Source organism: Aspergillus alliaceus (genome assembly GCF_009176365.1).
Source record: "Aspergillus alliaceus strain CBS 536.65 unplaced genomic scaffold BDW43scaffold_1, whole genome shotgun sequence".
Taxonomy (NCBI): Eukaryota; Fungi; Ascomycota; class Eurotiomycetes; order Eurotiales; family Aspergillaceae; genus Aspergillus; species Aspergillus alliaceus.
In genome coordinates this window covers 1,334,850-1,349,242 of record NW_022474684.1, presented here as the reverse complement: position 1 = coordinate 1,349,242, position 14,393 = coordinate 1,334,850, and the positions used below count along the sequence as shown (strand labels likewise).

Here is a 14,393-nt window from a genome sequence, read left to right as displayed (position 1 = left end):
AATATTTCATCATTAAATTTTGGTAGATCTAAACGCCAATCATGACAGGTGACATAAAACATAACCGAAAAGACAAGGAAAATGCAAGAGTCCGCCAGAATCATTTATAAATAAAGAACCAATTACTAGTTGCCCCAACCCTCATCAAGCAGCTTCCTCCACTCCGCCGCCATATCAATCGTAATATTACTTCCACCACACACGACAATAACCACACGACTATCCGAGTTCAGATTTGGAACAAGCTGCTTGAGCTTGGATGAGAAGTCACTGCCTTCTTCCGACTCGGTTTCGTTCTCGGTCGCCGAGGACCGGTCATCACCGTAGCCCTCATCTCTGTGGGCAGGATAATCTGCAACATCTCTCTTCCGCTTCTTAGTTCCAGATGTTACGGAATCTGATGATGATGACCGGGCTTTCGCCGCATCACCAATCGCAGCCTCGACACAAACACCACATGCAAGCTCAACAAGCAACCGTTCATCGTCCGCAAGACGCAGTACACCCCTTGCTGCATCAGCATCTGAGAGGACAGCAGTGTGCACGGCAATACCCTGCGGGGGGGCGGTGGCATATTGGAACGTTCTTTCTGAAACACGGATAGCACCCAGGGATGTAGCCTGGGATGTGATCTTGGAGAGGGAGACGAGGGACTTTTTAGCGACGGCCGTAGCAAGGGAATCGGTGCCTAGTGTTTCGATGGCGAGGAGGTTGATAGGGTTTGACGGAGAGTGGGATACAGGGGTGGAGGCATAATTAATGCTCATCTTCTGAAGCTGACGGTGTCTTTCAATGCCCATGACCAAGCCGTTGAGAAGGCCGCCGCCTCCAACGCTGCAGATGATAGCGTCCACGGGTAATGGCCGGCCACGGTGTGTGGCTTCTTCTTCTTCACCAGCAGGGGGAGGCAGTTGGGCAGCGAGCTCGTCCACGATGGTACTATTTCCTTCCCAGATAGGTTCATTATCGAACGGGTGTAGGGCAATCTTCGCAACGTTATCGCACTCGTTATCGTCCTTGTTCTTCATGATCACTTCTCGCATGTACTCGCCGGCCTCGGAGAACGTCTCTCCATGCTGGATGACATCCGCTGCGCCTGCGGTACGGAGCTTCTGTACCATCAAGGGCTTCGTCGATACTGGTACGACCACTGTGCAGGGGTATCCTAGACTGCGGGCTGCGCAGACAGCAGCTAGGCCTGCGTTCCCGCCAGAGGAGGCATAGAAATGGACTGGGCGGTTGGCGTTTTCAGGCTTGATGAGGTGTGACAGGATCTGGTTGCCCATTGCACGGGACTTGAATGAACCACTGGGCTGGACATTCTCCAGCTTTAGAAACACCCTACATCCTGCAGCGCGGGAAAGAGAGGCAGACTCCACGAGGGGCGTCTGTACCCATGGTGTTTTGAAGGATGGCTGTACTTCCTGCAAGGCGACACTACCCATGATGGTAGGTTAGTTTGCCTATGGTTCTGGGCTAGTTGTTGGCGGAGAATAGAAAGATAGGAGAGATAGGAGATTGTATATAGTTGGCACGCAGTAGAGGATCAAAATAGTATGCAAGGTGAACAACTTGGGTGGAAGAATATCTGGTAGCAAAGGGGGAATCAAACAGGAAATGGAAGATATCTAAGCACAACAAAAAACACACCCTTCCATTATATTATTATACACCGTATTGAACACCATAATATCACTGATATACAAGTGGATGTCTTCCCGATACCACATAGAAGGTTTGCCGCGGGAAACTCCTGAGTTTTCCGCCCCGATATCAATCACGCTCCTAACGTCGTGGATCTGGGCTTTTCCCGCTGATAACCTTGTGGGATCGAGCAAAACTCTGGATTGGCCATGACATAACGCAAACCGCCTCTATGGGGGCGAGCGTGGAGGGAAAAGAAACCTTGCAAGCCAATTTCATCGAGCAAAATCGGGAAAAGCTTCGCGACGCTTCCCTGATCCTTGCGTCAGTGGAGAAAAATGCCAATTAGATCGCAACCTGGGGTTGTAATTTATTTTTATGATTGGCTTCCGGAGCTTTTTTGTTATCAAACCGAAAAGATTTCTGACGCTTATTGCTCCACGATAAGAGGGGGAAACAAGACCGTCTTCTTCATGTCTTCCCCATAACTTGAATCCGATCCAAAGACTGCCGCCGAGAATGCCCGCTTGGAGGGATCGGCACCATCCACGCGGAGAACATCTAGAAGCTCCTTAGACTTGGTGGGCATAAAGGGTTGTAGGAGAATGCCGGTAATCCGGAGGGATTCGGCGACATTGAACAACACACGCTGAGCCTTGACAGCATCCTTCCATGGCTCCGATAGATGGATATACTTGTTACCCTGAGGAGGGGTGTTAGCGTGACCTTGCCAATACTAAATATAGTGGGTAGTCTTACCTGCTCGATTAGCACCATAATGTCTTGCAATGCGGCACGAGGGTTAAGGCCCTCCATATGTTCCGCCACCTTGACAGGGATTTCCCTCAGCAATTGTTCGAACTGCGAATCTTGCTCATTTGCTGTCGGAAGCTCGCCAGACGTTCCGCTGGCAATGTAAGAATGCAATTTCCCTTTAGAAGAGCCAATCGTTCTGAGCACCAAGTTTCCGATGCCCGATTGGAGCAATTTCTTGTAATCACGGATGATGTAGGAGTTATCGTAGTCCGCATCCCCCGCCAAGCCTCCTTGATAGGCAAGGAAGAAGCGCATCGTGTCAACACCAAAACGATCTAGGGAGAAGAAGGGGTTCACAACATTTCCTGTAGATTTTGACATCTTCTCGTGATTAATCGTCCAGTGCCCGTGGACGAGAACATTACGGGGGAGGGGGAGATCCAGTGCCATGAGGAACGCTGGCCAGTATACACAGTGAAAACTGCGCGATCGTCAGTCTTGCGCCTGCAGTTCCCTACGAAGAACGACACCTACCGAACAATATCCTTGCCGACCACATGCACATCTGCCGGCCACCCATGACGGCCTTCTTGGCCAGGTGGGAAAGGGTATCCCGCCTTGGTCAAATAATTGACAAGTGCGTCCAGCCATACATAGATGGTCTGGGTTTCATCGCCAGGAACGGGAATTCCCCAGGTTAGCCGCTCTGCGGGCCTGGAGATCGACAGATCTGAGAGCCCAGAAGAGACCGACTTAACTATTTCTGTCGTATAATTTGAAGGCGTAATGAACCCTGTCTTGTACAGGTCCAACAGACGCTCCTGAAAGGCAGACAGGCGGAAGTGATAATTCGTTTCCGAGGACCATTCCACTTCTTTCCCAGTTTCGGCGGAGACCTACATTATGAAATTAGCTCGCTGTCTTAAGACGGGCGTAGTTATTTGTGAGCTAATACCATTCTTTTCCTCCCAGTAGTAGGATCTAGTGAGTTGTGTACTTGCGACGGGGGATAGAACGTTTCATCGCTAACTGAGTACCAACCCTCATGCTTAGAAGTATAGATATAGCCTCTGTGACTCAACATCTCCTGTGCCCGTTTAGTCTTGCTACGCAGCGCTCAAAGGGTTATTTGATCACCTACCCAGAAGTACTGTACAGACTCCTTGTGCGCTGGCTCTGTCGTCCGGATGAAATAATTGTAATCCATGTTTGCCACCTTGGCTAAAGCCTATCTAGACTGTCAACAATCCGTGCGATGGAAAACATATGGTGTGGTAGGCTGTGAGAGTAGGACCCACCTCGAAGGTCTTGAAATTCATATCGCAGAAAGCTTGAGTATCCATTTCCGCGGCCAGGGCAGCTTGCTGGATCTATACGATACCATTAACACCATAAATTCCTTACAGTAGGAAACTCGTCTCCCACCTTCATGCCATGCTCATCGGTACCGGTTAATAGTTGGGCATCTTTGTCACCGCGGAGTGTTCGCCATCTTTTTAGGATGTCGGCTATTATCATTGTGTATAGATGGCCGACATGAGGGGCTAAAGCGATATGAAGTTAGCTACGGTAGTAAGAAAAGACCCCACTGGTCCATGACAGGATATACCTACCGGCATTCACATAGAAAATAGGTGTTGTCACATAGTATGGTTTCTTAGGCTCTTCGGAAGCCGTTGTCGCGAATCTGCGCAGAGCAATAATTGGAGTCTGGAGAAGAGTTCTGCAGGCTGTACATTGCCAAGACGGACGTTTGTACGCCAGAAATTGGCTAGCCCATGAAAGGGTGCGAAATCGTGCTCTAGGAAGAGCCATTGGTAAATTGATGCGGAGAAGAATATCGGAGGGTGACTCCAATGGCCAGACTACTTTTGATGGGTTGATTTATCGGAGTTGGAGAGGCTAATCTCCGGGTGGCCTAAGCTTCCGTCCGGTACCTTTTTTTCTCCTTCCTACTCTTTCTCTTCACCACCACCTAATAGCCTCAACGAAAGTGACCACTCTATTACTGTTGTTATTGTTGTGTTATTGTTATATATTCACCTACTCCCGAGTTTTGGGCTGCTAGGTCTTTGGAGACTGCATTCTCCGATCGCGCGCCAGGATTAGCATCAACCGATCCTTTCATTTGTGATGGCTCCCACAAGTGAAGATGTTCTCACTAAAGTCTCTACGGATGGTACACTCAAACTGCGTCATAATCTCTCCCTTATGGTCTATTTGCTAATCTGAAATCTTCTAGCGGCCACGGAATTTGTCCAGTCATTCTACCCCGCCCTTCAATCCAACCGCGCAACGATATCCTCCTTCTACAACCAAACTATTTCAATGATCCTATTTAACGGAAATGTTGTCGCCGATGGTAAAGCGGTCCAAGAAATTTTCGTCAACCAGATGCCGCCAGCGCATTACGAAGTGCAGTCGTTTGATTGCCAAATCATCAACCAAGCATATCCCACACCTACTGCAACTGGATTCAAAGCTCCAAACCAAGCCACCCTCAAGGACAAGTCAGTTCTAGTGCTGGTCAGTGGATACGTACGATTTGGAGAGTCCCGCGATCTTCCGCAGCGTGGTTTTAGCGAGACCTTTGTGCTGGTGCCAAATCCTTCCGCCGATGGCCCAAAGGGCAAACGCAAGCGAGAGTGGCTTATTGAATCTCAGACATTCCGACTCGTTGTTTGACAAATATATACATAGTGCATTCAAAGAAAGGAAAGCATCTTTTTGGAGACTGTCCACAGATTCACCAAGTGTCTTAATGATGCCAGTGGGATAATATTTTTCTGGGGCGGGGGGAAGAGGGGGTAATAAGTACGGAACGACAAAATGATTTGATCCACATTACAAACAAAAACTGAGGAAACGCTGCAAGTACCCAACAATGTGCACGGATCCAACATGAACTCTGGAATGCACATTTTACAACATAACAAAATACTGCGATCATGTCGAGGACCTCGGCGGTATGCGCAAGTTTGCTTTGACTCGTTCCAGCAGCTCTTCACGTGTGGCAGATTCATTCGGCATGAGTCCTCTCTGGCTCACCGTTAGAGTCGAAAAAATAATTTATACGTGAAGCTGTTCTGTGATGCTTTGGGCTTTGTTAAAAAATGGAGCTACATACAAGACGAAGCCATCTTTTCATCTCTTCAGCAGTCCAGGTTTCAGGGTCTTTTGAAGAAGTTAGCTTTTTAAAGCTGAATGATGATGGGACATTCGATCCTTGCCTCCGCTTGGGTCTGATTCTGTCGGGAACATATCGCTACCCCATATGGCCCACGCCGCTGCCGCAGTGACCATGCCAGCAAACCCTGAATGAGTCGATGTCAGATGATTTCTTTTCTATTGCTTACCACTGCTGATATATACCTAGAAAAAGATTCTAAACGTCTGTCAGCTGATTGGAGAACATCACCTGGGATTATGTACTGTACGAACCTTTGAGTGCATTGCTCGATCCAGCGCGGTTGGCATTTTGGATTAGATATGATCTCTTGAACGAATATAATATGAAAGTGAATTTATATAGATAGGAAAGATGACAGATTTCAATTTGAGAAAGCTTGTGACGTTGATGTTCTAGGCTTGAGAGTCGCCGAAAGTACCTTATACTACCTGTCTACATCGAGTATAGTTGCCGCCTAGTATTGCACCGCCACTTCCAGTGGATGCCACATACGTGGTACGCCACCTTCCTTTGGCGCATGGGAACTCAGGGCTTCCCGTCCGACAACCCTAACAATTCCCACACAACGTTAGCGCCTCACCGTCCGGACGCCCGCAAGTCCGTCGAGACTTCGAGATCGCGTTTGTCCTTCACTTGTCCCGACTTTTTGCTCGACCATCCCGACTTACGTCCCCAATCACCGCCCACCATGCCTCGTGAAATCTCCGACATCAAGCAGTTCATTGAGATCTGCCGCCGCAAGGATGCCTCCTGTACGTTTTGCACGCCTCTAGACAGTCGGGTTGTTTTGGGTTGGGGGTTTGGAGCTCTCCGCTGAGCTCTGCCCGGTGATGGAAGGGTTATGGTTGGATCAATGGTGCTAACGGATGATGTTTGTGATTAGCTGCCCGCATCAAGCGCAACCGCAAGTCCCAGCAGATCAAGTTCAAGGTCCGCTGCCAGCGCTTCGTCTACACCCTTGCCCTGAAGGACTCCGACAAGGCCGACAAGCTCAAGCAGAGCTTGCCCCCAGGTGCGTTGCTTTCCCGATAACCCTCGGTTGTTTCTCGGACTTGAATGTCTGCCTCGCTCCGCCGGTTTGCATACCTTAGATGGAACTTTTGGGAAATGAAATGAGACATGATCATGCGACCATAGATGCCTGGAACTTCATGCTGACGTTGTTACTACAACAGCTCTCAAGGTCGTTGATGTCTCCAAGGGCGAGAAGAAGAAGGCTCTGTAAATACCTTCAATGATTGGAAGTAGGGAGAAGTGGGCTCGGAGGACGGTTGCCGAAGCATAAGTCGACTGTCGAATGGGATTTGGCATAGGCATGGATGCTTGTGGGCTGACACTGGAATAAGTATCAATCCAACTTGTTTGATGTCCAGGAGGATTGGTATTCCTGCGTCTGTCGGATGCTGTGATTATAAGTCAGGAACGGCGCTTTTCACCGGCCAGACGACCTACATATCTAAATCAACTTCCAGAGGATGCTTGGTCGGAGCTCCCTGGGTTCAATTACCTAATGAAGAGAAAAACAGTTGAAATGCCGTGCATCTTGTCCAACTTCCAATGTTACTAAGGTCTTTTGCTACGTTGATTGAGATCCTGTTTGCCGCCATGGAGATCCTATGGGTAGAAAGTAGACGTGCTGTGGGTTTGGTATTTGTAAGGCCTTCTGAAACTGGTGGTTGTCTAGACCACTCGCTAGTTTGGAGACATGAGGCACGCCGATGACTAGTTTTTGTTGGTATTTATATGTGGAAGAGACGGCATGGACTACAGGCGACGATCCCTTCTGGGAATCGCCAAATAATCAAGAGTGGATAAAAGGACGTTGGAATAGTATGATCTATGCATGGGACAGACCGGCTATATTGTGGTTTAGGGTCCTTGGCGGGCCTCTAGTGAAACACTTGTCAACTTTCCTCCATCTTCTACTGTCGCAGAACCCAATGATCGTCGCCCTTCTTCGTATTGACATCCTCTATAATCCTGTCTATGTCAATTTCGAATGACGGATAATATTCTATTACGGTCTATGATGTACTAAAGTTGGTTATATGCCAAGATTGATTGCCATGCCGGCAATTTGGAGGCAGCGTTATAGTGCAGAGGTATCCTCGAATCAGGAAGTAGAGCTAGAACCGGAGCGCTAATCATTACCTCCCAGGTCACGGCAAGTTTCTTGTAGATGATCTCTATGCTAGATGGACCACGGAGACCCCTCTCGTCTTACTGGGCTGAAGAGCCAATGCAGCAACATGATACCAGTCTAAAGATATAGAGGGCCTAGGGTTGTTGTACCTGAGTCGATGGCATATCTTCCACCGGTCCGTCAATCCGACAGATCATCAGCTTCGGCATTAGCTGCCCAGCGGGCACTCCCCTTGGAGTACGCTCCTTGGTGGAAACACCGCCGATCGCTTAACACATGACGGGGCGTTCGACCTCTTCCGTATAAAAGGAAATGTCATGAGTGGACCACCTTGTTCAAATTTGGCAGAATTGGAGGACATACTGTGGCCGAGGGGTGCATCCATTTATCCAGCATAGTCTACAAGAAGATGCTTGAGCTCGGGATATGCAAAGGTGCAAGCTGCAGAACAACCAACGCTCATTTAATTAAAACCAACGCCACTAGGTTCTATTGGTCTTCGTGCATAATAAGTGTGAAGAACGAAGCGCATCAACCTGCCACCGAAATAATCCCGGATAATATCATCCACAGACCCGAGTGTCGCAGGTTGCCCATGGTCACAAGAGTGGAGCATTACCCTCTTCCTGCTATGAACAGGGTAAAATGAATTTGGCAAGACCTAATGTGCACGAAGAACAATATAAAAAGGCTCTCGAGGTGCCGTCGACAACCTGTTCGTCTTGTCTTCAAGCACATTCTGTCTCACATTCCTTCTTTACGCCTCTGATCGAGCAGGTCTTTCAATCACTGGCTACGGATTTGATATCCTTTGGTACTTTCCAATTCAACCACCATAATGGCCGTGTCCAAGATCGCTTCTATCACTGGTCTCCTGGCCTCTGCCTCTCTCGTCGCTGCCCACGGTTATGTGTCCGGAATAGTCGTTGATGGCAAATAGTATGTCGTCAGATGCGTAGAATTAGTCGTGCAAAAGCTAACACCCTCACTAGCTACGGCGGATACCTCGTCGATAAGTACGCCTACAGCGACAACCCCCCAGAGACCATTGGCTGGTCCACCTCTGCCACAGACCTCGGATTTGTGGACGGCACGGGATACCAGTCTCCCGATATCATCTGTCACAAGAGTGGAAAGCCAGGTGCTCTGACTGCTGAGGTTGCCGCTGGCTCCAAAATTGAATTCCAGTGGACTGACTGGCCTGAGAGCCACCACGGCCCTGTCATCAGCTACCTCGCCCCCTGTGGTGGCGACTGCTCCACAGTGGACAAGACTAGCCTGGAGTTCTTTAAGTTCGACGCCAAGGGCCTTATTGACGGTAGCAGCCCCCCAGGCCACTGGGCGACTGATGACTTGATCAGCAACAACAACACTTGGAGTCTCACCGTCCCGAAAAGCATACAGGATGGCAACTACGTTCTCCGCCACGAGATCATTGGTCTTCATTCTGCTGGCCAGAAGGACGGCGCTCAGAATTACCCCCAGTGCATCAATATCAAGGTCACTGGTGGCGGAGATGCTACGCCTGCCGGCACCGCCGGCGAGGCCCTTTACAAGGACACGGATGCAGGCATTAAGTTCGATATCTATAGTGGCCTGGGTGACGGATACCCCATTCCCGGACCCAAGCTTTTCAGCGGTTAAAGCCGGGAACTAAGCTTGAGGTCTGTGGGAGTCTTATATCGAATGGTATAGTCTCATAGGGACTGAGGGAAGGGAGGGTGGTCTGTCTCTCTATACTACCTTGCAATCTATCGGCAATGTTCATATTCTGTGCATAGCTTAGCTTTATTATCCTTCAGATGTGAATATCGCAACTTTTCCTTCGGTAAACTATGGAGGGTAGCCTACTTCCAACACACACAGACCAAGTACGAACAAAACACTAGCAGCGCCTCCCATCAAGAAACACACACATATATATATATGGGTATAGATTCATCAAAGTAGATACTGCAACTCTTCAATTCCAATCCCGCCTCCCAGACACGTCCGTGGTGCTCTGTCGAGCGCTCAACACTAACCGGGCAAAACGCAACATCAATCAATAAACAGAGTACATGGGAAAAAGAACCGCCGGAGAAGGAAGGAATCTACTAACCTCGATGATTTGGTTCCGAATCCCAGTCCAGTACACCCTCCACCGTAGGCATCTGCTCCACTACGCCCCATTTCGCCTCCCATTCCCGAAGCAGCATCAATTCTTCCGGCGAAATGATCCCATTCTTGCCCACTTCCCCCTTCATCTTCTGTACTAACTCACCGAACTCCACTCGCGATCTCTCCGTCGAACAGACTACCGTTATCGAGTATGCGCTGGCGCTCATGCTGACGATGTGGTAGGCACCGTCTTTCACATGGTTTCCGATAGCAATGGTGATCTCGTCCATGGTGGCGGGTAAGTTGATGCTGATGCTCCGGAAATCCGAATGATCGTGGACATTGAACCACGTTGCGTGGATGGAGGGTGGGCCGGGGACGGCGGCGGCATCATTTGGTTGTGCTGGCTGTTGGATTTGGATTTCTTCGGGCTCGGGGGCTTGATATTTGTCTGGGATGCCGGGTGCTTTGCGTTTGGAGCGCCACCGTGTGAGGTATTTCATGGTTGGGCCCGATAACGATATGATATCTATCAAGAGGTAGTAGGTTAGATAGAAGTCGGAGATTGGGGAAAAGGGGGGAGGCGGGGAGCGAGGGTGAGAGTGAGGGATTCGAATCCTTTATGAGGGGGTTGATGAGCCTAGTGGGCTGAGCTATCTGCGGATCATTAGTTGGGAGACTTATAATCCCGTGAGTGGCATGGAAGGGAAAGTTAATACGTGTCGTTTAGCCGGGGGTGGCGTTCAGAGAGAAAAACTGAGGTATTGTGTGTTAAGTTGTCAAATAACTTCAGGAAGTCCATCTATCTCTTGCGGTTGCAGGAAAACGCATGGGACATGATTCAGGCACAATCTGCATTTCATTGGTCCGGGAAATCCACTCTGGCCCGTTGACACTATACTAGTAAAAGGACCGGTGCGAGTCTTTTTCATATAGATATAGTTAAGTAGGCTAGATATCAGACAATACATTACACAACTCTACCATACCCCAACTCAACATAATCCTGCCCATTGACAACACTCTCCCGACTCAATTCCGTCCTCCGCAGCTCAAACTCCCCAAAATAATTCGCCTCCTCCGACACCTTCCGAAACAATGCCCCCGCAAACAATCTCAAACTACGCTCATTCCCCTGCCCAATCTTAACACTCAGACACGACAACCGACCACCAACCCCCTCCAAGTTCCCCCCCTGCCCCCTCACAAACTCCTCCACAATCTCCTCCTCATGCTCGACAATGTACCGTAAAAACGCCAACAGCGTCGCCTTCCCAAACCCCCTTTGCTGATTCCTCTTCTCAGCAATCATCAGCTCAATCTCGCCGACAACCTGCGGCGCCGCACCCTCTTCCTCGCCGTCTTCGACGCGCAGGAACAGATTTACGTCCCCGACCATCCGCTCGGGGCTGTCATCTTCGTCGCGGAGCGGGGAGCTCCCCGGTCCCTGGCAGACGATGAAGGTGAGTTTGTCCGGGTCCTGGCGCCAGCTTTGTTGCATGCCATATTCCTCTTCTAGGGAGAGGGGTTCTGAGGCCGTTGCTTCTTGGATTTCCTAGCCTAGTCTTAGTTTTTTCTAGTACGTATTGTAGAGGAGAGATACGTACCTCATCCTTCATCCATTCGTGGTAGCGGGGGACGTGCCATTTAGAGTAAGGGACTAGGAGGACCGCAGATGTGGAAATGGCTGGTTGGGGTTTGTAAGTAGTGTTTTTGATGATTGTTGGGATTTGGGGGGGGGGGGGGGGGGGGGGGGGGGGGGGGGGGGGGGGGGGGAATTGGACGTACCAGTTTTGGCGTTTAGGAGCATGGTTAGTCTGGGTAAAATTTCTATTTACGTACACGACATATATTACCAGACTTAGGTATGCAGAGTCGATCTAGATTTAAATTGTATGTTCTGCAGCAGTGGGGTGTTTTGTTCATTTTGGCAAGATTCAAGCAAAGTGGGACGCTTCATAAATGAACTTTTGATGCGCGAGTCTTGGCATTTGCGGGTTGCCCGTCCGTTTTTGATATTGTCCAAGTATAAGTATTATCTATCTAGGGTTAAGTTTTCCTCTGGGTATCTCATAAACCCTCGGCCTCGGGATGCATATTCAATAATCATTGCTTGTCCTGCTGTCCGGCGTAGGTGTCGAATTTGACCACTTCGGCTTCTAAAGTCTCTGAGTCGACTAGCACAAGTTCGCCGGTTTCCTTAAATGTGGGGATGGATAAGAGACGGACCCGTGGCCCGGATGTGCTGTCGTCCGTGCCTGTCATTTCGGTGTCTGCGCCGTTTAGTTTCAAAGGGGCGTCGCCTTCAATTACTGTGGTCTTGAATTGCGGCTGATTTCCAGCGAAGAAGATATGCGGACAAGCCTGCATCACGAAAGGATCGTGTGTTTGGAATGGATAGGACCCTGTGGTTATTTAGTTACTACTTCAATTCTAATAGTCGAGGTAGGAAATGTGAACTTACAGATTGTATCAGGTGCGGTAGGGACACCACACCTCCAACGCAACATGGCCTCCATGATTTTCAATCTGGCCTCAGCATCCCCATCAGCGTCAATATTTCCTTTGGTATTTGCGAAGTCTACATAGCGAAGAACGTCATCGACATTCTGGCCGCTCGAACCCCACAAACGCCATCCGTCTACGTCACCTTCCCATGGGTTTGTGACGCTATCAAACCATCCTGCCTCTGGAGTTTCTCCTGCAGATGGTGGTCCGGAACAATATGCCCGGGATCGTGGGAACATAGCCCGATGAATTCCCTGCTGAGGAAGTGCGAAGTTTGCTGGGTCGCTTGCACCTGCCATGAGCGTAACAGGTATACTGGGTAGAATCTCGGCCAGGAAGTTATCGAACTGGGTGATTGGAGAAGCATTGTATGCCGAGGCATCATATCCATATTTCTTTGGCCCGCTCTTCTTTTTTGAAGCAGCTGCGTTCTCGTTAGGGTCAACAGTCATGCTTGCACCGAGAGAGTTTCCCGCAATAACCAATCTCGTGATGGCAGAGGCATCCGGAAGTGCATTTCCATCATCATTTGACGACGGTGAACCTGTATAGCCAAGGAGATAGTCTGTCAAGAGCTCCAACGAAAGCGTATCGCTTGAAGTCCCCGTGATACCAAGGCCGCTTACAAAAGCAATTTTGCCTTTGCTTGTACCTTTCTTCGACTCATCCCTTTCCCACCGAAGAGGTTGGCGAGGCAGGTCAGGGACCTTTATATCAATCACCTCAAAGTCACCATTCGCATTCTCAGTTCCCAACACAGCAACTATAGCCCCTGTCACTAATTGGGTAGATCTGAGCATGCTTCCGGTTAATCGCAGACGACCGGACTCGTCTTCCAGCATGATCTGCGTCAATTCAGGGTGGGCGGGATCAAGGTAAGTCGGGCGAGGGGGGGGTGCTAATGTATAATTCTGCCTGGAGTGTTAGAGAACCTAAGTGTATCAGAATGAGCAGGGCAGACGTGCCTCTTTCGTCAGATCCTCCAGAATATTGGGCTTTAACGGCATATCCATGTAGATCGTTCCTGCAACCCAGCAAAGCTCTCCTTGTCTCACATCAAGCACTCTTTCCACGCGACGAGCATGCTCTCCGGCGATCTGGTTACCAAAGTGTTAGCATGCGCTCGCCTGGAATATTCCAACCCGTCCGATTCGTTTGTTGCGATTCCACATAAAAGTTCGCCCAATATCGTCGCAGGCCCAACAGTCAATGCTTACGCTGAATCCTTCCCATGTCTCTACCGCGATCTCCTCCACTGCCGGTTTTAACTTGGCCAGTCGCAAGAAGTACATATCACCATATTGTTGTTGGTAGTGCCTTTCTTGGCCGGAGGGCAATTGGAAGGTGTGCAAAGGGTTGTAGGTAGAGGGACCGCGATAGATTGGCGCATAATCTTCGTCGCTGTCATTGAGGGGACAATGAAAATTAGTCATAGACTGTTTACATAGCTGCGCGCGCAAGGAAAAACCGGCCGAGCTCCTTCAGGAACATTTAGGAAGAGAGGACACACCTTGGTGGGCGCAGGAATTGATATTCTGTACTGCCGGTTGCCATATTGTGGAGCTATATCTACTTAGCAGTAGGGGGAGAGCCGCATGAACAGAAGAGTTTATATAAAAGGTGGCTAGATGTGTTGCTGAAAATGTTGATCCTCTGGCAACTGGAGTTGAGCGCGAATCACGCGTCTTTTGGCGTTCCGCGGGCGGCGTAATTACAATACCGCTTCGGGCACATCACTTCTAAGCTATTTATCATGAGAGCTGGTATACATCAAATTTAATCAGGTAGACCACTCTACACTAGATAGACTAGTGAAAGCAAATGACAAATCAATGCACCATTTTATTCATCTATATCGATTCACGACCAAACATCATAGAGCAGGTACTGTATATGGAATAGGTTCCTATCAATACTTGGCTACAAGGACAAAGAATCGTATGAATTCCTGGGAATCGAGGCGAACCTTGGCGAGGGATCGCTTGAAAGACCTAAGGCCTTCAGTAAGCGGCCAGCTGGTAGATGATACAACCAAGGGAGATGGTGGAAATT

The 14,393-nt window shown here is 49.3% G+C and overlaps 9 protein-coding genes across 9 annotated transcripts; 3 read left to right on the top strand and 6 right to left on the bottom strand.

Moving 5' to 3' along the window:
* Positions 1 to 2: 2 nt before the first annotated feature.
* BDW43DRAFT_10841 (putative L-serine dehydratase) lies at positions 3 to 1,825 on the bottom strand. Its single transcript, XM_032037864.1, has one exon. The coding sequence runs from the start codon at positions 1,443 to 1,445 to the stop codon at positions 126 to 128; it is 1,320 nt and encodes a 439-aa protein (XP_031906572.1). The 5' UTR covers positions 1,446 to 1,825; the 3' UTR covers positions 3 to 125.
* On the bottom strand, positions 1,760 to 4,236 carry BDW43DRAFT_10832 (methionine--tRNA ligase MSM1). The gene is made up of 8 exons (XM_032037861.1): positions 4,014 to 4,236; positions 3,826 to 3,944; positions 3,699 to 3,770; positions 3,542 to 3,628; positions 3,356 to 3,487; positions 2,935 to 3,296; positions 2,404 to 2,881; positions 1,760 to 2,347 (listed from the first exon to the last, which is right to left on the bottom strand). The coding sequence occupies exons 1-8, from the start codon at positions 4,213 to 4,215 to the stop codon at positions 2,075 to 2,077; spliced, it is 1,725 nt and encodes a 574-aa protein (XP_031906571.1). The 5' UTR covers positions 4,216 to 4,236; the 3' UTR covers positions 1,760 to 2,074.
* A 297-nt stretch (positions 4,237 to 4,533) lies between these two features.
* Positions 4,534 to 5,085, top strand: BDW43DRAFT_305504 (putative nuclear transport factor 2 domain protein; the record flags this gene model as incomplete). The annotated part of the gene is made up of 2 exons (XM_032045804.1): positions 4,534 to 4,579; positions 4,643 to 5,085. The coding sequence occupies 2 exons, from the start codon at positions 4,534 to 4,536 to the stop codon at positions 5,083 to 5,085; spliced, it is 489 nt and encodes a 162-aa protein (XP_031906570.1).
* Positions 5,086 to 5,586: 501 nt separating this feature from the next.
* On the bottom strand, positions 5,587 to 5,877 carry BDW43DRAFT_305503 (uncharacterized protein; the record flags this gene model as incomplete). The annotated part of the gene is made up of 3 exons (XM_032045803.1): positions 5,587 to 5,714; positions 5,773 to 5,785; positions 5,842 to 5,877. 3 exons carry the CDS (start codon positions 5,875 to 5,877, stop codon positions 5,587 to 5,589), a joined length of 177 nt encoding a protein of 58 aa, XP_031906569.1.
* Positions 5,878 to 6,171: 294 nt separating this feature from the next.
* On the top strand, positions 6,172 to 7,431 carry BDW43DRAFT_259006 (60S ribosomal protein eL38). Its single transcript, XM_032040050.1, has 3 exons — positions 6,172 to 6,342; positions 6,474 to 6,602; positions 6,766 to 7,431. Exons 1-3 carry the CDS (start codon positions 6,279 to 6,281, stop codon positions 6,813 to 6,815), a joined length of 243 nt encoding a protein of 80 aa, XP_031906568.1. The 5' UTR covers positions 6,172 to 6,278; the 3' UTR covers positions 6,816 to 7,431.
* A 1,046-nt stretch (positions 7,432 to 8,477) lies between these two features.
* On the top strand, positions 8,478 to 9,565 carry BDW43DRAFT_10728 (lytic polysaccharide monooxygenase auxiliary activity family 9 protein). Its single transcript, XM_032037845.1, has 2 exons — positions 8,478 to 8,672; positions 8,726 to 9,565. Exons 1-2 carry the CDS (start codon positions 8,572 to 8,574, stop codon positions 9,375 to 9,377), a joined length of 753 nt encoding a protein of 250 aa, XP_031906567.1. The 5' UTR covers positions 8,478 to 8,571; the 3' UTR covers positions 9,378 to 9,565.
* BDW43DRAFT_10708 (uncharacterized protein) lies at positions 9,537 to 10,600 on the bottom strand. Its single transcript, XM_032037842.1, has 3 exons — positions 10,553 to 10,600; positions 9,835 to 10,490; positions 9,537 to 9,752 (listed from the first exon to the last, which is right to left on the bottom strand). The coding sequence occupies exons 2-3, from the start codon at positions 10,334 to 10,336 to the stop codon at positions 9,697 to 9,699; spliced, it is 558 nt and encodes a 185-aa protein (XP_031906566.1). The 5' UTR covers positions 10,337 to 10,490; positions 10,553 to 10,600; the 3' UTR covers positions 9,537 to 9,696.
* A 195-nt stretch (positions 10,601 to 10,795) lies between these two features.
* BDW43DRAFT_258987 (uncharacterized protein) lies at positions 10,796 to 11,847 on the bottom strand. Its single transcript, XM_032040049.1, has 3 exons — positions 11,622 to 11,847; positions 11,441 to 11,520; positions 10,796 to 11,388 (listed from the first exon to the last, which is right to left on the bottom strand). The coding sequence occupies exons 1-3, from the start codon at positions 11,641 to 11,643 to the stop codon at positions 10,804 to 10,806; spliced, it is 687 nt and encodes a 228-aa protein (XP_031906565.1). The 5' UTR covers positions 11,644 to 11,847; the 3' UTR covers positions 10,796 to 10,803.
* Positions 11,848 to 11,939: 92 nt separating this feature from the next.
* On the bottom strand, positions 11,940 to 13,895 carry BDW43DRAFT_296087 (DNA-directed DNA polymerase delta subunit POL31; the record flags this gene model as incomplete). The annotated part of the gene is made up of 5 exons (XM_032044159.1): positions 11,940 to 12,238; positions 12,298 to 13,252; positions 13,307 to 13,438; positions 13,559 to 13,742; positions 13,852 to 13,895. The coding sequence occupies 5 exons, from the start codon at positions 13,893 to 13,895 to the stop codon at positions 11,940 to 11,942; spliced, it is 1,614 nt and encodes a 537-aa protein (XP_031906564.1).
* Between the last annotated feature and the right edge of the window lie 498 nt (positions 13,896 to 14,393).